This window comes from Sciurus vulgaris, assembly GCF_902686455.1.
Source record: "Sciurus vulgaris genome assembly, chromosome: 1".
Classification (NCBI taxonomy): Eukaryota; Metazoa; Chordata; class Mammalia; order Rodentia; family Sciuridae; genus Sciurus; species Sciurus vulgaris.
Genome location: NC_136461.1, coordinates 191,209,126 through 191,233,356, shown reverse-complemented (window position 1 = coordinate 191,233,356; position 24,231 = coordinate 191,209,126). Strand labels below are relative to the sequence as shown.

At 39.3% G+C, this 24,231-nt stretch overlaps 1 protein-coding gene across 2 annotated transcripts in view; it reads left to right on the top strand.

The window, feature by feature from the left end:
- The window catches only part of SAMD12 (sterile alpha motif domain containing 12), a 406,706-nt gene that overhangs the window by 25,603 nt on the left and 356,872 nt on the right, over positions 1–24,231 (top strand). For both annotated transcript variants that reach the window (XM_079143462.1, XM_079143461.1), the window contains exon 2: positions 13,620–13,798. In XM_079143462.1, coding sequence (XP_078999588.1) covers positions 13,620–13,798 — 179 coding nt within the window. The remainder of the gene's footprint in view (positions 1–13,619; positions 13,799–24,231) is intronic.

Genomic DNA, 24,231 nt, shown 5'->3' with positions numbered 1-24,231 from the left:
AGGGATGCTAAGCAACATATTGAAGCCTACCCCAAAACACCATGCTGCTCAGCATCCCTAATTACAGCAGAGTTTGGTATTGAGTACTCACTATATGCAAGACATCAACTAAGCAGTTGACATATATTTTTACTTAATATTTTAGGTTCTTTATAAAACCTAAATTATGATTTTTCATAATTTCATAGGTTGTCTTAATTTTAACTTTTTAACAATATTAATAATTTATTCACACTTAGAGTGAATAAATATGTTCAGTGATATGCAGCCAGTTAGTGGTAAAGCCAAATTTGTTTTACTCTAAAACCTGTGACTTTTACCTCCTAAGCAATGATTAAGATCTAGAGGAAAAAAAAAAAAAAAAAAAACCCTCATTTCCCAAAGTAGCAAGGTGTGGCGGGGCAAAACGGTGGGTAGCTGGGAACAGTTCTGGTTTTCCTTTCACTTGTGCCATTTTTGTGGTGGTCATCAACATGTTGCTTGTATCTCCAAGTCTTTTTGTCCCCTTAATACCTACCTTAGTGATAGGTTGAAAAGATTTCCATACGGGGTACTTCCATAGTGGACCCTCTTCTATTCCTGAAGTACTAGATTATCACATGTAAAGACTTCCTAACAGATGAGGGTCACTTTTTTTTTTTTTCATTCACTTGTTCTGGTGGAGAATGCGATTAATCTTGTCGGTAGAATCTGTGTTACGTGAGCAGATATTTACTTTATCTTTATTTATAACCTCCTTCCAATGTTGTTTATATATTCTAAAAAATGTCTTTTTTTTTTCCTTTTCAATTTTTAACTGAATTACACTTAACTTGTCTTTTAAGTTTGCATTTTCAAGTCTATACTATGTTTATCCTTTTAAAGTGCATGGTTAATGTTTTGTTTAGCAGTTGCTAAAGTTGTTAATGCCTAACATTGCTCTACTCGGGAGGAGGCAGTGCGGTAAAGATGGAGGATTGATGTTCGCTGAACTCATGATAGGCCTCAGGCATTTCATATGTACCCCTCTTTATCAATACAATAACAATGTGAGGGTAAAAAATAAGGTAATATTACTATTACCATTTTACAGAAAAGAAGTGATACAACTTGCCTGTGCTTAAATATTTATTGCATGAAAGTGGTAGAACTTGGGCTTAAATCAATGTATATTGAATGGCAGACAGGGAGATGAATGAAAATGTAAATTAAAAGTTAATTGTAAACTTTATAAAAGTGTCTCTAGTGTCTTATTTAATTGTTTTGTATATGATATACAATAATTGATTTTATATGTAATAAAACCCATATAATAAAAGCACATATCTTAAGTGTTTCAATTTCATAAGTTTTATCCTTACATAGTTTTTTATAACCAAAAAAAAAAATGCAGAACATTTCCTTTCAAGAAAGTACCCTCTACCCTTTCCAATTAAATCGTTTTGTTTCCTCCATTCTGTGGTTGAGCCCATCCACTAAGTCTTTTATTTTGGTTATTATGTTTTTCAGGTTTAACATTTCCATTTGTTGATTTTGTTTCTTGGCTGCAGCTATTTTTTCTATTTGCGTCAGATATAATTGCTCATTGAAGCATTTTTAGCTCAGCTGCTTTAAAATATTTGTCAGATAATTCCACTTCGCTGTCATCATGATTTTGGCATCTATTGATTGTCTTTTTCTGTTCAGTTTGAGATCTTTCTGGTTCTTGATTATCGGTTATTTTTGATCAAAACTTGGATATGTTCATTTTATGTTGAGTTTGAATCTTGTTTAAACCTTTTGCTTTTGTTGGCTTTCTTTAACATAACTCTGCCCAGAGAAAAGAGAAGATGCCTGAACTACTTACTTCCAGGTAGAGTTAGAAACCATATTCCAACTTGACCTCATTTGATGCCTGAGAGGAGGGGCCACTTAGTTATGGTTGGGTGACTGTGGAAGTCCTGATTCTCCATCAGAGACACCATAGAGAAAGGAAGGCTTGGCTCTTCTCACCTGGGAGGGGTAAAGCTGAGCCTTGCCACATCATCTAAGGCGATATTACGGGGGTTAGGAGGTTGACAGACATACAAGTGTGGGTTCTCTGCTTGGGCTCCTTGCAACTGCTTGTTGTGAGTGTTTGGGTACCTTGGTAAGGTCCAGCAAGGGTAGAAGTCTTTCTACCCTGCCTCTTTTAGTTTAGATGCTAAGGTCATATTCTTTCTGCAGTATTTGAGTAGAGCAGCTGCTATCTGAAAGTTTTCTGTTTTTCTAGGCAGCCCCCCTCCTGGTCCTTCATCTTATTCTTCGTACTCATTGGCATTTCCAGGTGTCTTCACCTCTGAGTCCAGAGTATGAGGCAAAAAGAAAGCCCAAGAACTCCCTACCATGTCATTCCTCTAGTTTCAAAGTCTTTAGATAATCTGCCTTTTTTCTCCTGTTCAGTCTTCTTATGTTTGGCTTATTTATAGTATCCATCATTTTTATTTTTAGTGGGATGAATTGAGGGGAAAAAATCAGTAGATCACATGCAGTGGATGAAAGTATTGTTTACTAAAAAAAAAAAAACTTGGTTCAGTTTATAAATATAGATAGATGTATATTTGAGCACTGGTTTACAAGATGGAATCTGTTCTTTTAGTACAATGGATAAAAACATTTTAAAGTCACCAGTGTAGACCACTTATTACTCTCACAGTCTGTTACCAGACCCTCTGTCTGGAGCATCATAGAAACTCTTAGCATAACTGCCCATGGGTCCTCATGTTGAGTGAGAAGAGTTAATGTGCCTGTGCCTTAGATTGTCTGTTGATGCTGAAATGTTAGTCAAGCAACATTATAATGTCTACTCCACTTAATTATCTAGTCCTGGTATTATAGATAGACAGGTGAATTTGATGTGGTGATTGCACTCGAGTAGCCTTTGGGGAATGAGTTTCCTTTATAACAAATGTTTTACAAAGATGAAATTATTTCTGCAGGCAAGCAAACCAGAGTGAGGCTCAGAGAGGGCAGTGTCCTGACTCAGGGGCACATGGTCTGAACATCTGGCTAGGATGGACCATCATCTGGGTCCATCTCCAAAGGCTACACTGTTCTGAGGGCAGCATGGGGCAAACTTGTGAAGACAAATGGGTGTGTTTTATGGGTCTAGTCCTTCACTTTCCCTGTTATTTCTTCTCCCTGGCCTCTACCTGCATAAAAGAGGGGAGTTTTCCATTACTAGTTACTTAAACTTGCTGAGGATGCACATGTTCATCATTTAATGCTGCTGAGCTATACACTGGAAATCTGTGTCTTAACCCTATTGTTTTGATAGGGAGAAAAGAACTTCTACCTGCTTTAGAAATTTTAAATTTCAATATGTATATGGAAAACTGTTATTTAGCTGACCAAAGAGAAGTTTGGAAATCATATTTTGGCTCTCAGAGCCTGACCCAAATACAAAAAATTAAACACAAGTGAGCTCATTAAAATTGCCTGGGAGTAGAGAAGTGTGGAATAAATCAGAGGCTAGTCCTGTAAACACCTGTGAGTTCTTCGCTGTTGTTAGGGTAAGAGATCTTCAGTGTCATCTAGATTGATTTCACCTCTGATGGTAGTATCGCTTAATAACAGCATTTATTTTTAATGTATCTCTTCCTTGTTAAACTAATATTGTCAACCTCTGTCATGGTAGGAATTATGAAACCTGGGATAGAATGTTTTCCTAAGACATTAGTCTTTTTTCATCCTTTAAAAAAACCCAGTAAATTAATCATGTTATTGGTTAAAATGGAATTGTGTGTCCTTGTGCAATAGTTCATCTGAAAGTCATGGAAGAAATCATAATGACTTAATAAGCAGATAATTACTTTTCTCATATCCTATCAAGTCCAGAGGTGGGCATTAAACACATAGTTTGAGTAGCCCAATGATGCTAGAGCCAATGTGGCTGTTAGTCATTTGATCACCTCTCCTGGTGCAGCCCTATGGTTGCACAATGTCTGTGACCACTCTGGACATCTGCAGGCAGTAGAAGAGGGCAGGATGTATCAAAACCTGTCTTTATTTGTCAATTCCAGTACTGTCTTTTCCCATCAAACTTCTTATGTTCTTTAGGCAATAACCTGTCCTTAGCTACTTGTAGCTGCAAGAGAGGCTGGGAAATCAGTATTTGGCTTTGTAGCCCTCTTTTAGGAGATGATTAAGAGGAGGGTGTTAGGAATGTGTTGCCAATCAAAAGTGTCTACTATAAAGAGTTGTAGACCTTTTGTGATGCTCAGATTACTTCTGCAGAGTCTCTGCTGAACTCGAATCCAGAATTTAGTATATGAGCCATCTCCATTAAAAAGGTATCAGAGGGTCTTCTCTATGTACCTTATATGAGTGGTGTGTGAAAGGAGGACCATGGCCTCCAGGACCTTCATCTCTTGCTAGATCTAGCAAGACATTCATGAAACTTTAAATAACCTATCTCATTTCTAATAATGAATGATGGAAAATTAGTGTATATTTGTTTTACTTAGCAACATTTCTTTGGTGCCTAATGTGTACAACTGTTTATATAGGCTTTGCAGGTACACAGATGAATAAGACAGTTTGCTGTGCAGATGGCAGTCAAGTAAATCAGTATTTGGGGGACAGCACTTATGATTCTGTGTTTTACCATATGTTTGGTGAATTGTACAATTAGGTTAGAAGCAACTCTTTTGAAAAAGGTACAAGTTATTCATAAGAAGGCAGTGGCAATGAGTATGATTGAAAAGGTATCTATTATACCTACACTCGTCCTATAAACAATAATTTGGTACCTGTTGGAAGTTGGTTACTTGAATAGTCACCAGATTGGAAAAGCTCAATGACTAGTAAAGTGCTTCAGGGATTCTTAGTCATAGACTAGGTAGACATATTAAAAAATATTTGCAATTCATGGTGCATACACATGGAGACACATTCAGATCTGCTAATAAGAGGTGAATTGTCAACTTTGATTAGGAGATATATTGGGTGCAAGATGAGTTAAAGCGTTACAGGGGAAAAAATAGAAAATATTTCCCAAAGGGTTATCCATGCAAATTATAGAAGGACCAAGTATATTGTATATAAAATAATCAGTCGTAAGCAGAGGTACACTAAGCATTTCAGGGAGCTGCTAGAGGATTCTGCATGGTGGGAGTAGAGGTACCATGGGTATAGGATCCAGGTCATCCTGCGTGTTTGGTGGGAGTGTTTGCACACTTCCCTCTTCAAGACAGAGCTTTATCAGAATAAAGGAACTTTTAACTTGAACACAGCTCCAAGCCTCGCTTCATGAGGGAGCTTGTGGTGTGAGTGGCAAGGACTAGAAATTGCGTGACTTCTTGGTGACTCCCCAGTGAATGCAGTGGTGCTGGTGCATTCCTGGGCACCTACAGCATCATCGCAAGGAGACAAAGTAAGGCTGGCACTCCAGGCAGCCTGTTTCTGCAACTGTAATCTACGTCACATCAGAAGGGCACCCCCTCAAGACGAGGCCCCGGGGAGTGGTGGGGGGCAGGCTCACTTCCAGCAGTCAGAAGCCCTTTCTGTCATCAGGCTGGGACTTGTTTTGGAGAAAATTTTCTTTCCAGAAAAATTCTACAGTGATCTGATGCAGTTGAATTATAGTCTTCACACACATAGCATGCTGTCTTCAGTGTTCATGTTATTGTATGCATTGGGATTTCATTCCTGTTCAAGGTGAACAATACTTCGTGGTATGTATCACATTCCATTTATCCACCTTTCATATGTATGAAAGTAAACAACAAAAGAAGCTGTCTAGCTAAAAATTACCATGAGATCATTGGTGAAATAACAAACTTTTGAATAAAGATCTCTTTGGAACTTGTCTTTCCATTTGTTGAGACAGTAGGATATTGAAATGAGAGGGAGTAGGGTTTTTTTATGTTTTAGTTTTGTTTTTAAATTTTTTGTTAAAATATTATCCAAACCAGTTTTTTTTTCTTGCAAATTCATTACTTTTTTTTAATTAAAAATCATAAATTTACATAGGGCAATGTTGTTTGATTCATTCTGTTATTTTTTTCCCTTCCCTCCACCCCTCCCACCCTTCTTTTCTCTCTATATAGTCCTTCCTTCCTCCATTCTTACCACCCTCCTTATCCCTAACCCTAAACCTAACCCTAACCCTAACGCTAACCCCAACCCTAACGCTAACCCCTCCTACCCCCCATTGTATGTCCTCATCCGCTTATCAGCGAGATCATTCGTCCTTTAGTTTTTTGAGATTGGCTTATCTCACTTAGCATGATATCCTCCAATTTCATCCATTTGCCTGCAAATGCCATAATTTTATCATTCTTCATGGCGCAGTAATATTCCATTGTATATATATGCCACAGTTTCTTTATCCATTCATCAATTGAAGGGCATCTAGGTTGGTTCCACAGTCTGGCTACGGTGAATTGAGCAGCTATGAACATTGATGTGGCTGTATCTCTGTAGTATGCTGATTTTAAGTCCTTTGGGTATAGGCCAAGGAGTGGGATAGCTGGGTCAAATGGTGGTTCCATTCCAAGCTTTCTGAGGAATCTCCATATTGCTTTCCAGAGTGGCTGCACTAATTTGCAACCCCACCAGCAATGTATGAGTGTACCTTTTTCCCCCACATCCTCACCAACACCTATTGTTGCTTGTGTTCTTGATAATCGCCATTCTAATTGGGGTGAGATGAAATCTTAGGATAGTTTTGATTTGCATTTCTCTTATTACTAGAGATGTTGAACGTTTTTTCGTATATCTGTTGATTGCTTGTACATCTTCTGTGAAGTGTCTGTTCATTTCCTTAGCCCATTTGTCGATTGGATTATTTGTATTCTTGGTGTAGAGTTTTTTGAGTTCTTTATAGATTCTGGAAATTAGCTCTCTATCTGAAGTATGAGTGGCAAAGATATTCTCCCACTCTGTAGGCTCTCTCTTCACATTACTGATAGTTTCCTTTGCTGAGAGAAAGCTTTTTAGTTTGAATCTATCCCAGTTGTTGATTCTTGCTTTTATTTTTTGTGCTATGGGAGTCCTGTTAAGGAAGTCTGCTCCTAAGCCAACAAGTTGAAGGTTTGGACCTACTTTTTCTTCTATAAGACGCAGGGTCTCTGGTCTGATTCCGAGGTCCTTGATCCATTTTGAGTTGAGTTTTGTGCACGGTGAGAGATAGGGCTTCAATTTCATTCTGTTGCATATGGTTTTCCAGTTTTCCCAGCACCATTTGTTGAAGAGGCTATCTTTTCTCCATTGCATATTTTTGGCCCCTTTGTCTAGTATGAGAAAATTGTATTTATTTGGGTTTGTGTCCATGTCCTCTATTCTGTACCATTGATCTACCTGTCTATTTTGGTACCAATACCATGCTGTTTTTGTTACTATTGCTTTGTAATAGAGTTGAAGATCTGGTATTGCGATACTCCCTGCTTCGCTCTTTCTACTGAGGATTGTTTTAGCTATTCTGGGTTTCTTATTCTTCCAGATGAATTTCATGATTGCTTGCTCTATTTCTGTAAGGTACATCATTGGGATTTTAATTGGAATTGCATTGAATCTGTATAGCACTTTTGGTAGTATGGCCATTTTGACAATATTAATTCTTCCTATCCAAGAACATGGGAGATCTTTCCATCTTCTAAGGTTTTCTTTAATTTCTTCCTTTAGTGTTCTGTAGTTCTCATTGTAGAGGTCTTTCACCTCTTTTGTGAGATTGATTCCCAAGTATTTTATTTTCTTTGATGTTATTGTGAATGGGGTAGTTTTCTTAATTTCTCTTTCTGAAGATTCATCACTTATGTATAAAAATGCATTGGATTTATGAGCATTGATCTTGTAACCTGCTACTTTACTGAATTCACTTATGAGTACTAAGAGTTTTCTGGTGGAATTTCCAGGTTCTTCTAAATATATAATCATGTCATCAGCGAACAGGGATAGTGTGAGTTCTTCTTTTCCAATTCATATCCCTTTAATTTCTTTGGTTTGTCTAATTGCTCTGGCTAGAGTCTCAAGAACGATGTTGAATAGAAGTGGTGAAAGAGGGCATCCCTGCCTTGTTCCAGTTTTTAGGGGGAATGCTTTCAGTTTTTCACCATTTAGAATGATATTGGCCATGGGCTTAGCATAGATGGCCTTCACAATGTTAAGGAATGATCCCACTACCCCAATTTTTTCTAGTGTTTTGAGCATGAAGGGATGCTGTATTTTATCAAAAGCTTTTTCTGCATCTATTGAAATAATCATGTGATTCTTAACTTTTAGTCTGTTGATATGGTGAATGACATTTATTGATTTCCGGATGTTGAACCAACCTTGCATCCCTGGGATAAAACCCACTTGATCATGGTGCACTATCTTTTGAATATGTTTTCGTATGCGATTTGCTAAAATTTTGTTGAAAATTTTTGCGTCGATGTTCATTAAGGATATTGGTCTGAAATTTTCTTTCCTCGATGTGTCTCTGTCTGGTTTAGGTATCAGGGTGATATTGGCTTCATAGAATGAGTTCAGGAGGGTTCCCTCCTCTTCTATTTTATGGAATACTTTGAGAAGTATTGGAATGAGCTCTTCTACTTTTTTATGTATGTATTTATTTATTTTATGTGGTGCTGAGGATGGAACCCAGTACCTCACACATGCTAGGGAAGCCCTTCACCACTGAGCTACAACCCCAGCCCCACTCAAACCATTTTTAAGTGTACATTCCAGACGCATTTAGTGCATTCTCACTGTGTGTAACCAGCACCACTGTTCATCTCCAAAAGCCTTTCTTTATCCCATCCTGGAACACTATATACATAACTCCCAGATAGCCCCTCATTTTTTCATGCCTAGTCCCTGGGTAACCACTGTTCTATTTTCCATCTCTGTGGATTTGACCACTCTAAATTCCTCACATAAGAGCAATCCTACAATATTTGTCTTTTTGTGCCTGGTTTATTTCACTCAGGATGATGTCCTCAATGTTCGTCTATGTTGTAGTATGTTCAGGATTTCTTTTCTATTTAAGGCTGAGAAATATTTCATTGTATGCTTGTGTGAGATTTTGTTTATCCATTCTTCCTTCCATGGACTTTGGGTTGTTTCCAATACCTCCTGTTTGAACCGAACTCTCATACTTCCAACACTCTGCTCAAGCTGGTCTCTCTTCTGAAAAGGTTCTGCTCCACTCGAGTTCTACCTCCTTGTCTTGGGAAGCTGACATCTACTACCATCATGTGTCAGCTTAGATCTCTTCCTTGGAAAGCTTTCTAGGAGTCTCTGGCTACCAGAGCAAGAATCTTGAGCCTGCACTGTCTCATCATACTTAAGAAGCATTCAGAATGTACACCAAATTGATCCACCTGACTCCCCCTCACAGTTGGAAGCTCCTGAAGGGCAGTTTCATCTCCTATGCGTCGCCTTTGTCTCTGCTCCCTGTGAGTGGAGAACCTGGAATAGGCACTTAAGGAACCGTTGATCCACTGCAGAATGAAACAGGAATCTCCTCTTTTCACACAATCTTGCTTTGTATCAGAAAGAAACTTTCCTGCTAGTAAAAAAAAAATTGGTGCTCAAAATGTCAGGTATCTATAAACAGGAGGCAGAACAATTATTTTTGACTCCTGCACATGTTGCCTCTTTCTTCACAGACATGTTTTAATCCTCCATAGCTGTTCCCTCTGTGACTGCAAGCCCAGTTGTTGATTTAGGTTTTTGTGCTTGGACTTAGTTATTTAAAACTATTTCTGACTTAGTTATTTAAAACAATTTTTGCTTTGTTTTCCCAGAAATTTCATGTCTTTAAATCAAGCAACTCTCCAATGGCTTCTCATGTGCTCATCATGTAAAAGATGTCCCCATTTCTGTCCTCATCACTACACTTTCTTGGTTTCACTAAAGCTATTTACTCAATGTAATGGGCTTAGTCCTTCATGGGTCAACTTCAAAACCCTCTTCACCTTCAACTCATCTTCCTATCCACTCCTGTGTGTACCAGAGTTCTAGTTTTTGAATTGGCATTGCAGCCAGCTCAGGATCTTTACCCTAGTTGCTTCCACTGTCACTTAGTTCAGTTGTCGCTAATGTTAATTTCTTCCAAATGTAAGAGTTAAAATTCAAAACAGGTTTTACATTTCTCTTTAAACATAGTAGTGAAATATTTCACTGCAAATGTGTACACACACATACATACATACACATATTCTAGCATTGTTTCGAGTTGCCATCTTGAAGATGCCAGCTTTTTTTTTTTTTTTTTAACACGCAAAAAATTGGAAACCAGATGAACTGTGGGTGGGACTGCAGAGTGATCACAGTAGAGTGGAATTTCTTTTAGAGAGAGGGACTAGCATCCGCAGAGAAGAAGAAAGTACAGAAGTCTCCTTTGATGAGGAGCGATGGGGGAAGAGGAGAGAAAGTACTAGAAGTTTACCACTAGTTCCCTAGTATTCCTAGGCCCTGATTCCCAGGCAGGAAGCATTCAAGGCTAATACTGTTGAGAAACATGGACAGCAGACATTTTTCTTTTCCTCTTTAATGTCTCAGTCTTTCCCATGTCAATCCTCTATCTCCCTATAGAAGCATGCCTTTTAAAAAGAATCAACATTTGTTTAGTTAAGTATTAATTGTAATTAGGCAATTTCTTGGAAAAACTGATACTAACAGTAATTGATCTCATTTTCTCACAGGTTTTGGTTACCAGGTTCTTTCTACCATTGCCTGATTTGGGCATTGTAGTTGGTTCCCTAGCATCCATTCTGCCCCTGCCCTATTGAGCACCAATGTGTTTGGAGAATTGTCCTTAGCTAAAGTTCAGTTGGTTTAAGAGTAATCCTGTCTTCACTGCCTGGGTTTTAGTTCAGTGATAATCATGTGATTCACTCCTGGCCAATAAGAAAAGAGGCAATTTTGGAGGCGGTTTAGGGTAAACAAGATCCTGGTCAGACATCCTCTCTCTATTGCAAGATGAAAACCAGAAACTTATAACTCTGGGTACTATCAGGGCCCCCAGTTTAGGATAAAAGTGATGCCATGGATAGCAACATGGGAAAGATGGAAAAACAAAACAAAAAAACCAAGTTCCTTTATGACACTGTTGAGCCACAAATCAATCAACTCTAAACTTGTGCAATGACTGAACTTCCTGTAATGAAACTAATATATTTCCTTACTATTTGATCCAGTTTGGATTTTCTCATCTCTTGCTTGAAATCATGTGCATCCTAAATGATCCATGATTGTTACGACCTTCCATAGAGACCTGTGTCAACCTTTGTGGCCATGACCCCCCTTTGAGCCTCATTTCCCTTATTTGAGAAATGAATATAATTGTGTCTCAGTTTTCCATGAAGATTTTTGAGATCCAAAATAAAACCTAAGGAGGCCACACAAACTAATACATACTGAGTGCTTATTGTGTACCAAAAATAGGCTGATCCTTGGCTTTAGGAGGTTTAGAGATCTGGAGAAGAGAAATTCACAGGTAATGTTTTTGTGGTAGAAATAAGATCACATCGCAGAGCTCCTCTGTACAATCCATTTTTTAGATCATTCTTATTCACATTTCTTTTGAAGATCATATTTGTCGAGTGCTTACTCTTCCAGGCACATGACCTAGCACGGGGAGGATGGAGGAGTGGGATGAAAAGGGATCAAGAGAAAGAATTTTTGAAGGAGTTGCATATAAACCAAAACCTGAATGACGTGTAGGAATCAGGTGAAGAATAGGGAAGAACATTCCAGGCAAGGAAATATGAATAAAGTCTAAGAGGTGAGAAAAAACTTGGTGAGAGAAAAGGAGACATGTGTCCCAAGTGAGTGGATGAGGAATAACATGGAGGGAGATGGAAAGTAAGACGGAGACAGATAATGAGGGCCTTGCTGGCCAAGCTTAAGATTTTTGAATTATGGAAGTATGAAGCCAGACCATTAGGAAATTTTAAGCAGAAGAGTATCATGGTCTCTCTTCTATTTCCTGGACAGTTAATTTTAATGGATCTTCAGAGCTGAGAGAGAGCTCTTGTGTTAGTTTGGCAGTCTGGGTGTGAAACGTGGGTAGTTTGGGCCAAGATGACAGTGGTGGTGGAGATGGTGCGATGGATGGATCTGAGCAGTACTTTCTGCAGAGCTACTGGATGTAGTGATTGAAATCTGAGCAGTACTTTCTGCAGAGCTACTGGATGTAGTGATTGAAGGAAAGGATATGCTGAAGCGTGGCGGGAGTGATGCCTCACTTTCTGTAGATGGAAAAGCCTGGAGAAAGAAAAAAAAATTTTTTTTGTACTAAAACTAAAGTTCAGTTTAAACCATCTTCATTTTGAGGCATCTGCTGTGTGTTGAAATTGAGACTGAGCAGCAGTCAATTTCTTACATCTGACACTCACCAGGTCTGTCCAGGCTGGAGTGAAAACTGGAGTCACCAGCATGTTGATTGTATCAGGAGCCAGGAGGATGGTTGGCACCTGTTAAGGAGGAAGTAGAGAATGGAAGAGAAAGGGCTTACCTGACTTCTGGGAAGCCTTCCCTCAAGGTGAAACGTTATTCAGCAAAACATTCTTCAGAAGCCAGGGGAGAGCAGGCCTGGGTGGGTGCCTAGCAAAAGAGCAGGATTTAGATCTCAGAAGCCGGATAAGGGGAAGAATGGTGATGGAGGAGGGGGTTGGGGATGAGATCACCAACAAATCAGTCTTGAGGGGGAGGGTATGTGTGTGGTGGTTAAATATCTGACCTTAAATAACCTGAGATAAGGAAGGGCATGAGGACGGGAACTTAAATTTTAGGGCTGCGGTCACAGAGAGGCAAAGTCCTTTATCAGAGCCCTCAGAACACATACCTGCACTTGGCGCATGGACACACATCTCCCAGTGGTTCATGGAAGTCATGTATAGTTCTTGTAACATTTACTGCTGTTTCTTTGGTAATGCTGGGAACACAGGAGGAGATGAATACAGATTTGCTGAATGAATAAATATCCCAGAAAAGGAACTTCAGATTTTGTTTGTGAGGGTATTCATGTTAAAGAATGTGGGGAGAGTAAGATAACAAATTGGGAGCCACTGGGGCTTGTCTCCCCTGATCTCTTTACTCTGGTCTTTCCTTCCCTTCCCCCTAGCAGCGATGACTATTTAAAAATCCCTAGTTATTTTTTCTGCCTCTTCTTAATTTGTGAGTTTTTTGAGGGTAGCTTCTGTCCTACTTAAGTGCATGTTTCCAGACTTGCCCCAGGAATGGCACATAGTATATGCTTATTAAATATTGGTTGAAAGCAAGAGGGTGAACTTAAGTGGACATTTGAAGAATAGAGAAGATTGAGAAGCAGGTAGGAGTGAGCACTTTCCAGATATAGGCAGAGAGATGAGCTGAACAGTAGGGTTGTAATAACTGAATGTATTGGAAGCAGTAATGAAGCTGCCTGATTTGATATTCTCATCAGAAATGTGGGGATTGCTGACTTGCTCACTTTGGAACTGGTTGCACTTAAGTCTCTCTGACTTTCAAGTTCAGGGTTCCTTACTACCCCATGCTCCTTCCTCACCCTGTTATTTTCCATGGTTATCACACTACCTCTTAACTCAGAGATGTCTTCTTTCTTCCTATTTAGACCTGATGAAATATCTTCTGTCTTGGGCACTTTCTTTGTATGATTTGTTTTCTGAGTTCTATTTATTCTTCTTTCCTAGCTCTCCACTGTGGTTTGAATCCACGGGGTATTGATCACCCTGCCCGTGCTGAAGGTATTAAACTGCAAATTGAAGGTGAAGGTGTGGAATCTCAGTCCATTAAAAACAAAAATTTCCAGAAGGTGCCTAACCAAAAAGGAACACCCAAGCGACTGCAGGGAGAAGCTGAGACGCCTAAGGTAGGTAATAAACCAGCTAATGAAGGGAGTCTGAAGCTGCAGCTGCAAACTCTGTTGTGGTTCAGCCACAGAGAAGACCTGATAGTGCTCTCACTAATTACTGTAGGATCTTGGGTTAAAGGAGCACAGCATCTTGATATGTAATAATAAATGAAAATATTGACTGCCTTCCCTTTGGATGAAATTGAAACACTTTTGTGGTCAGTCTAATAGTGTGGGACTCTGAGCTGTGGATTATAAAGAAGGATGTCTTGCACTTGAAGCTGAAAGATTGATCTTCCTGGCTCAGAGTTAACCCTCCATGATGTTGGGTAAATCATAGGACTCCCTGAGACTCAAGTTCTTCATCTGTAAAGTGGGAATCATTAACCTGCCTCCCCTATCAGGTTGAGCAGAGCAGATGATTTTGTGCTTGTGGAAGTATTTGTAAAAGCCTGAGTATGAGGAACTTTTACTGAAAATAATAGTGTTAATTATGATAACTGACATTTTATGAATTATATGTTTGCAGGCACTATTGGAAGGAATATTGATGTACCGACTTACCTGTGTTCCATAACCATCCTGTGAGGTAGATGATAGTAAACAGGTCCTTAATTAGTGGAAGATAAAAATTGATCTATTTTGCTCTAGAATATTAAAATTTTTTTTTTAGTCTTCTATCTAAATCTAGGCACCAAAAAACTGACTAAATATGCATTGGCGAAGGTATCAAAATGCAGGTTTGGAGGGTAGGTGATTCTTTGCTAAGGACAACCTCCTTGTCGTCATCTTTTTTTTTTTTTTTTTTTTTTTTTTTTTTGTACCTGGGGTTGAACTCAGGGACACTCAACCATTGAGCCACATCCCCAGTCCTATTTTATATTGTATTTAGAGACAGGGTCTCACTGAGGTGCTTAGTGCCTCGCTATTGTTGAGGCTGGCTTTGAACTCACAATCCTCCTGCTTCAGCCTCCCAAGCCTCTGGGATTACAGGCATGCACCCAGCCGTAGGACAGCCTCTTCTAAGAGCTACCTGTGTTAGAACTGGCACGATTTGGATTTTTGTCTAAAGTCAGTAAAGATGTTGATGCATAGTGTTGAAGGTGTTCATTTTAGTTTTTCTGTTGGAAATTGAGGAATTAGTCTTCACATAGCATGTAGTCTCTCCCTTTGGGTATTTTCTGCAGGAGAATTTCCTTTCATAGGTTTGTTGAGGGAATACACGGGTGCAGACCTTGGACAGTAAATATAAGCACCCAAGAAATATCTTAAATAGGAAGGTCACTTGGCTGTCCTACAATGACTAGCTCCCTCCTCCTCCAAATAATGTCATGCAAATTAAAATCCAAATGGTTTGTTTTACCTACAGTTTGGAATAGATGCCATTATTGCTCCCTTCTTGAGCTTGGATAATTAGAAACTGATGGCATTACTCACATATGTCTGTGTGTGTATGTGGCAGGAAGTGGGGAATGATTAGTGAGGAAAATCCTGCAGGTACTTTGCACTAGACTTCTTAGCTGACAAATTGCAGCTCATAGGAAATGGCTGATGATCATTCAAGTTGGGTTTGTGGGCAGAGTTGGAAATAAGTGAACCAATGACATCTAAACTTGATCAATCTGTGGGGCCACACAGGCGTCTTGAAAGAGCCAGGAAAACAAATGCCCTCGGGGTCTTCTTTGACTAGGAAGATAAATATAATTTGTCTGAGCAAGATCTTTTCAAATGGATGCTTAAACTATTAAAAATCAGAGTGTAAAAGAAAGAAAACAAAATATTGATATTTGCTCTTAATTCAACTTTCAACATTTTCAAATTATATCTTTTTGTTTGCAGAAAAATTCGTAATAGAAAATATTCGATTCCAACCCTACGTGACTTCGTGACTTTTGAATTGTTTTGAATATGTAATTTCACAGAATATCCTGAATTTTTGTAGCACAGCCCTTTGTCTTGGTCTGTAGATCCTCCTTGTTGATTTGTTGCTACCATAATTCATTGATGATATAAAAATTGATAATGAACCTTTCCCTAGGAATACCCCAAATATTAGAAGCCAGCTTCACATTGTTCAAATCATCTACAATAAAACCCCAAACAAGTGGGGTTGAAAGATTCTGGGGTCTTCACATTCATGTCATATGGAGGGCTGAATAGACTAGAAACTTTGGTAAAACTCAGACAACGTGTTTGTCCATTTTTTATGGAGAATCATATGGCAAATGTAGTTGCTGGGTGAATTGCTGGAAGTACCCTCAAGGGATTACTGTGGGCCCTGGCAACATCACACACCCTGAAGTTTCTGTCCTGCAGACAATGCGAGCTTGTTTGCGAATGTGCAAACACATTTTCTCTTCTGTCCCATTTAGAGGACTATTGGAATTCGAGTTACCTTCTTTCCTTTTGGGTAGATACTTCAATCTCTAGTAATTCAATCTACTCTAAACTTGGGGTTAGAAATGTATGCATTTAAAGCCAATCAGTAGTGTAAATTGGTCCAATTTTTTTTTTTAGAGGATGGTCTGAAAGGTAGTTATTCAAATTTTAAATATGTGTAATTCCCTCTCCAGGTACTCATGCTAAGGAATTAATCATCAGATACTCAAAGATGGCTGCAGGAGAATAGTCACTTTAGTGCTGTTTATGATACAACAGTGTTGAAAATCACCCAAGTTTCCATTCGTAAGACACTGGCTAAAGAAATTTTGTGAAGTCTTGCAATGGAATAGAACCCTTCCTATATAAGACTTCAGAGACCTATATGTAATTGCAGGAGGAAGTACATGTGATAATATTTTAAAGTGGGGAGGGAAACAGAAGGGCAGGTCACTACTGTGTTCACATTTGTATAAAAATGTCCTTTTCTGTATAAAGGCATTCCTGAGTCTGGGAGGGTTTACCCCACACTGAGCAATAGTTTATATCTGGAGTTGAGAGTAACATTCACTTTCACATGCACTTTTGTTTGTTTGAATTTTTAAGAAGATATGCATCCTGTTAACTACATCTATTTTATCTCCCTTTTCAAATGTCCCTACTGAGTAGCTCAGACATGACTTTTCCTCTTTGTTGGGTAGTACTCTGCCTCTTTTCAGGTGCTGGATTTATTGGGGTTCAATATGACTTTATTGGGGCTCAATATCGACCGATCCTCAGAGAGTCAAAGTGCACACACGGCAATGCAAATCACACAAAAACGTTTTATTGCAATCTCGAGCCTGGACCGCGACCAGCCTCTCAGACCACTACCGTGGCTGAGTGGGGAGCGGCCCCAAGGGATGAGAAAGCCCTCTACTTAAGAAATTTCCAATCATTCACATGCAAAGACCTGTACATTATTGGTTAACATTCGAACAGCTAAACATTTGTTCTCTTTTGGTTGGGTCCTGCCAATTTATTTGAATCTCATTGGGTCCCGTCAAAATGAATGGTCCTGGAGGAAGAAGGGAGGAGGGAGGGGGTGAACTATGCAGGAGATGAGTCGGGGCTAGGCCCCCCTCCCCTGTCCTTGATAGATAAGGTTTCCAGGCAGCTGCCCATTTCTCCGACAGATACCTCTTAACAGCCTTGATAAACCCCGGGGGCCCAGTACGTCCTGTTTGTTCTGTATTGGCTTTTGAGGATAGCACCTGCGTGCCCTTTCCTGGGGGGAGGTTTTATGGGCCAGTTCCCGAAATGGCTTGTTCATACAACATGGCTGCACAGATGTCACCTTGTTCTCAACAACTGCTATTTCTGTGGTAAGTTTATATGCCAAAGGAGTGAGTGATCATGGAGTATTTTTTGCCTACCTGTGCCTTGGATTGTGGTGGCTGTCTGATAGAGCCCTTTTGCATTTTTCTGCCTGATCCTGGGGATGGAGTAACTCTGACCAGGTGTTACATCAGTGTTTCAATGTGTTATCCTGTGTTTGCTTCGGACTGATTGTGCAGACCAAGTCCCCCATATGTGCTTCAGCGGCTTTAACAGGCATCCTGGCGCCTGCTTCCTTTCTTGCCTTTGGGCTCTGCCACTGAGTACAGCCGTGTTAGGCTTTGAAACCAATCCTTTGGCACTTCACTTATTTCAGATCCCAGCAGGCATAGTGAGCTTTGTGCCTACTCACTGCTGTGGCTTTCTGATACCTAGAGATTTCTCTTCCTTGGCATTAAGTTTGGCCCTTTATAAATTTTAAAATATTAAAAACATTTTCTAGTATTTTTAAGCAATAATAGATCCTGAATGGGGATTGTAGTATGTGCTTAATGTATCATATTGCTCCTATAATGTATATTGCTTGTGTGTACATATATATTGATAAACATAGAGATACATACTTTTCACATTTGTTGTGGGAGAATAATTCTTCTTGCTTCTGTCTTAGAAAGCAATTTGGGAACCATTGGTTCCCATTCCCCAAAAAACTCAGAACCCTAATTCCAGAAGGAGGTTGTCTCTTTTGCAAGTTGCCTCTGGCTCTTATAGATCAGAGAGAAACAAAGGAGTATCCAGCTCTCTTAAGCATTATTATTGGGTAGCCCTCAGTCTAGTTGAAAAAAAATAAGTACAATTAAAATGTGGACATGTAGGTGATATTTACCAACCTAAGTCCTAAATGCTATAAGTGCTTGGGAATCCACAACATCTTACTAGCAGTTGTAATTACAAGTTCAAGAAGCAATAACAGTTTATTTAGCTTTAACAGAAGGGTAAAAAGCAAGAAATACAGAAGGCATAGCATTTTTAACTCACAGGGAAGCCCCAATGTTACCCAAGGACACAGCTTTTAAAAAAAAAAAAAAATTATTCTTTTTAGTTACACATGACAGAGAATGTATGACATATCAAACATACACGGATTCATTCTACTGTCTTTCCTATTCCCATCTTCCCCCCTTGTCTAATCCAGTGAACTTCTGTGCCACATACCCCCCATACCCCACTGATCGTTAGTTATCATCTGCATATCAGAAAAAACATTCAGCCTTTGGTTTTTTGATTGGCTTATTTCACTTAGCTTTATAGTCTATGGTTCCATCCATTTACCAGCAAATGCCATAATTTCATTCTTCTTTATGGCTGAATAATATTCCAATGTGTATATGTATCATATTTTTTATTCATTCATCTGTTGAAGGGCACCTAGGTTGGTTCCATAGTTTAACTATTGTGAATTGAGCTGCTACAAACGTCGTTGTGGCCATGTCACTATAGTATGCTGCTTTGAAGTGCTTTGAGTATATGCCTAGGATTGGGATAGCTGGGTCAAATGGTGGTTCCATTCCAAGTTTTCTGAGGAATCTCCATATTGCTTTCCAGAGTGGTTACACCAATTTTCAGTTCCACCAACAATGTAGGAGTGTCCCTTTTCCTCCACGTCCTTACCAACATTTACTGTTACTTGTGTTCTTGATAACTGTCATTCTGACTGGAGCGAGATGAAATCTCAGTGTAGTTTTAATTTGCATTTCTCTAATTGCTAAAGATGTTGAACATTTTTTCATATACTTGTTGATCAATTGTATTTCTTCTGTGAAATGCCTGTTCAGTTCCCTTGCCCATTTATTGATTGGGTTATTTGGGTTTTTTTACTGTTAAGTTTTTTGAGTTCTTTATATATCCTGGAGATTAATGTTCTAACTGAGGTGTAGAGGTGGCAAAGATTTTCTCCCATTCTGTAGGCTCTCTCTTTGCATTCTTGATTATTCCCTTTGCTGTGAAGAGGTTTGTGTTTTGATACCATCCCATTTATTGATTCCTGATTTTACTTCTTGCACTTTAGGAATCTTGTTGAGGAATTCGGTTCCTAAACCGATGCTATGAAGATTTGGGCCTACTTTTTCTTCTAGTAGGTGCAGGGTGTCTGGTCTAATTCCTAGGTCCTTGATCCACTTTGAATTGCATTTTGTGCAGGTGAGAGATAGGGGTCTAATTTCATTTTGCTGCATACGGATTTCCAGTTTTCCCAGCACCATTTATAGAAGAGGCTATTTTTTTTTTCCAATGTATGTTTATGACACCTTTGTCTAGTATGCAATAACTGTATATATGTGGGTTTGTTTCTTTTATTCTAGGGCATAGCTTTTTGCCTCTCACTCACATGAGGCATGCATAGCTGCCTCAGCTGAGAATTGAGGAAGGATGTGTCTCTGAACACAGAAGACACAGCCTCTTTCCCTGCAACCTTTTGTACCATACTAGTCATGTTGGCCTAATGCCAAGTCACAGGCCAGGTGGGAGATGGGTCCTTCCCAGACTGGCCCAGTGCTGGGGTTCACTAACCCTTTACTCACACAACACTCTGGAGAAGAAGACTGCTAGGGACAGTGTTTCAGCACAGGTAGAGTGAAGTAGGGTAAAATTCTAAGAATAGAAGGTGCCCTTAACCATGAGGCCTGAGCATCTTGATCCAAGGTGAGGCAGTGGATTGGTCGGTTGTGTTCAACAACCGCCTCTTAGAGTCAGGCTTTATGCTGTAGAAATTGAAGCCATATCTGTTGGTTGAGGTCAAGCTGTATAGAATTTGAATGCTGGAGCAAAGAGTATGGATTTACTTTCTATCAGCATTGTCCACTGTGGTAGGCACTAGCCATACATAGCTTTAAATATATTAAAATTAAATAATTTAAAAAATTTATTTCTGTGATTATACCAGTGATTTTAGGTGCCACATATATCTAAAGGATGCATGCTTTGGACAGTATGAATGTGACTTATGTGAGAAAATTCTGTTAGATGGCATACTCTAATTTTGGAAAAACTGTTGAAATTCATTGGGTATAGGAATAATATGAGAAATGAAATTGTGTTGACATTCTCTCTGACCCATGTCCTTGGACCTGGGTGGACATATGCTTCAGTCATAAAAAAAAAAAAAAAAAAATTGTCAAAATATTCAGGAGTCTGTTTTGAAAGTCATGTTCCTAAATGCTTGGATGGTTGGAATTTGAGTTTCCATGGCAACTCTGGCTATGGAACAACATCAGTCCATCAGTAGGCAGTATCCTGGCTATTCCCCACCTTGGAATTCTGGGATATGTCATCACAGGTGACCTAAACATTTTCCTAAGCATCAGGATATTAGAAATCTTGAATTTCTGAAATTGTTTACAAGAAAACTTCATCCAGATGTATTTTTATGCTTTTCCAACAAAGATTTCATAAAGCTAATGATCCTGATTTTTCCTGCCATGATGTTAATTCCAGTCAGGACCCAAGCTTTTTATCCTTCACATTTGTATTTCTGCTTCACACTTTTTATTTATAAAATCTGCATTTACATTTTACATCTGAGAAATCCAAGAATTTAAATGACTCCTCAATTCTTAGTTTCTGGCTAATAACTAGAGGAAGATGGAGCCCAAATCTTAGTCAAAAAGCTCTAAATTCAGGGTTTTTATTCCCCTAACAATAAATGAACAAATGATCTATTTATATGAAAAGAAGATACAGTCTATTACACTGAGAATCTGGCCAACTAGGCAAAGGAAGAGGTTAAAACGCTGCATGTATTCTTTACTCCTCAGAGGGAAACAGCAAATCTTGATTGCTGTATTATATAAGGGAGAAACAATGCCAGCATCGAAAACAGTGAATAATTGCCTGCACTTGCCTTGGGATACATTATGTGAATCTTTGGCAGTAGATCGCCTTTTCTCATTATTCTAATATTAGATTTAGTTTGTATTTCTTTGGCACTGAGTTAAAGGAGCTGGCCTGGAACTTGGTGCTGGAGGCAGGAGAAAGCCTGGTGTTTTGGATAAGCCACAGGCAGATAAATGAGACTTGACTGCAGGGCAACTGGTGGACGTTTGTAACAATGAGCAGGAGCCATTAATCTGGGATTAAAATAGAAAGCTAAAAGAACTTAGTCTTAGGGTAAAGGATGAAGAGTGGGTTGTACTTAACCTTGATCAAATTACATTGCTCAGCTGCCTCTGAGAAGGTCTGTGGCAGTTTGAGGATAGAATGATCTCATTCTTGGCTATCTGTATTTCTTGGCTCAAGGAACAAGTGTCTCCAAACAAAGCTGCCAACCCAATATAATGTCACCCATGATAGGAAAGGACATAATGTATGAGAAACATAATGAGTACATACTTTAAGGATTGTCATAAGGGTCAGAACAAGAGAGGAGAGCAAGAATGACTTCATGCAAAGTGAGTTCTAGGGCCCCAGTATTTCTACGTCGGGTACTTGATCAGATCTCAGAAAAAATTGCAGTAAACTCACATTTGAAAATGTAAGCATTTATTATTAATGTGTTAAATTCTGAAAAGTGTGACAACAAATAGGGTGTTTTTAAATCATAGATTCATGATATGATCAATAAAGAAGAAAATCTAGGGAGCATCTGACCATCTTACTCATTTATAGACGAGGAAGCTGAGATTCAGAAAAAATGGCTTTTCCAAGATCTTGAGGCTATCAGAATAGTCTACCCTAAAACAATTGTTGTTGTTTATTGGGTTTTTTTTTGGTTTTTGTTTTTGTTTTTTTGGTACCCAAGATTGAACCCAGGAGCATTCAACCACTGAGCCACATCCCCAGCCCTGTTTATATTTTATTTAGAGACAGGGTCTCGCTAAGTGGCTTAGAGCCTTGCTAAGTTGCTGTGACTGGCTTTGAACTTGTGATCCTTCTGTCTTAGCCTCCTGAGCCACTGGTATTACAGGTGTTTACCACTGCACCCTGCTAAAAAACAGTTCTTCTAATACATAATCACTGCTTTCCACTTTTCCATGCCTGCAAAACTGTATGAAATAAACCACTGGAGCGATTTGGTTAATGGTACTTTTCTGGTGAACTCAGACAAGAGTGTATGCCATCTGAGGATGCAAAGTGAGGTGAAGCCCTTAAGATTGGGTGAATCACAGGGTCCAGTTCTAGTTCCACTGACAATTTTGACACAGCACAGATTGGCCTCTGGAGAGAAGGGCACTTGAGTTCTAGGGATGGCTTGTCCATTAGCACTCTGCCCAAGTGTTCTTTTCCAGCCAGAAACTCTGAAGCTCCTTAGGTAAAACCCTTCCTACCATGGCAGCAGTTCAGAAGTCATCACAGAATTGATCAACATGATTCAAAACTCATGCATCCAGATGAAGGCAACTTGTTCAACTCAGACTCGAGGGACAGAGATGACATTGGTTGCACTCATTGAGCTCATTCTGCAGTTATAATGAAGTCTTTCAATCCTTGACAAGGGGATGTTGGAAATGCCTTGTCCCATCCAGTCAAGTGAAAGATATAAGAAGTAGATAATGCAGAACCACCTAGAAAAGGATGAGTCAGGGCAAGAAGAATAGTGGAGGGTGGGAGAAAACAAGTTTTGGTATTTGTCTACACCTGTAGCAATAGGAATACTAGTTCCTATTGAAGGGTTGGTGGTTTAACCAATGTACATCGTCTCTGAAATACAATTTATTCTCTCTCTCCTGTCTCTTGTTCCTGTTCTCACTCTATCTCAGCATATATCTACTGATATATCTTTGTTGTAAAATGTGTATTATCTAGTGAGAGCTTCAAGTAATTCTTTGTTTTGCTTTCTCTAAGAGCATGTTTTGTAGTTGCTGCTGAACTTGTGAATATTTGGATTCTGGTGACCATTTAGAACAGGGGTTTGCAAGCTTTTTCTGCAAAGGGCCAGATAGTAAATGGTCCTGCATCGTGGGTGTTGATAGCCTAGGTGACTTTGAGGAGGCAGCTGCATTTCTTTGAGATACTAAGGTTAGATTGGCAGCTGCATGTCCTCACTGTGTCACATCACCTTGGCTGTGCCTCAGAGTGGCTGATCAGAGATGCTGGACTGCTACCCGGTGGCATTAAGAACCCTGTAGATAAGAAACACCTGCTTTGTCTTCTTTCTCTATAGATATGCTATTGGCCTTAGCTTCTATTCTGCTTGCATATAACTTGCCAAAAGTTTATGGTTGTAAAGAAAAGAAACATTATAATAAGTAATAAATAATTTTAAACTGCCCTACATCACCAATACATGGGGAAAGAGAGATTTCACAACAATGACTAAACTTTGGAAATAAGAGACTGTTGTGTTAAATTGGCATAGGCTATTCCATTGTTCAGAGGTGGGTCAGCCAACAAGCCATGCTCATTGATTCTTCTCCATTGTGCTATGGAATCCACACGTCCCACCTCTGCTGCTGTCAGCTGGTCTCACCTCACCATCGCTTCTCCTTGGAGCACATGAACAGCCTCTGAACTGGCCTCCGCTTTTACCCCTGCCTTCCTGTGATCCCTTTCCCACATAGCAGTCATGAATCAGATAATGCCACTCACTCGCTTAGCATTCTTCATGGTTTCTCACAGTGCTTTCAATAAAAGTCCAGACTTGTTCTCATGATTGATAAGAAATTAAGATATCTGGGGCCCTTTCATCTCCTACCAGGTTCTCTGAGCTCCAGACATACATGCCTGTCAGTTTCTTGACTATGCTCAGGTGATTCTCTCTG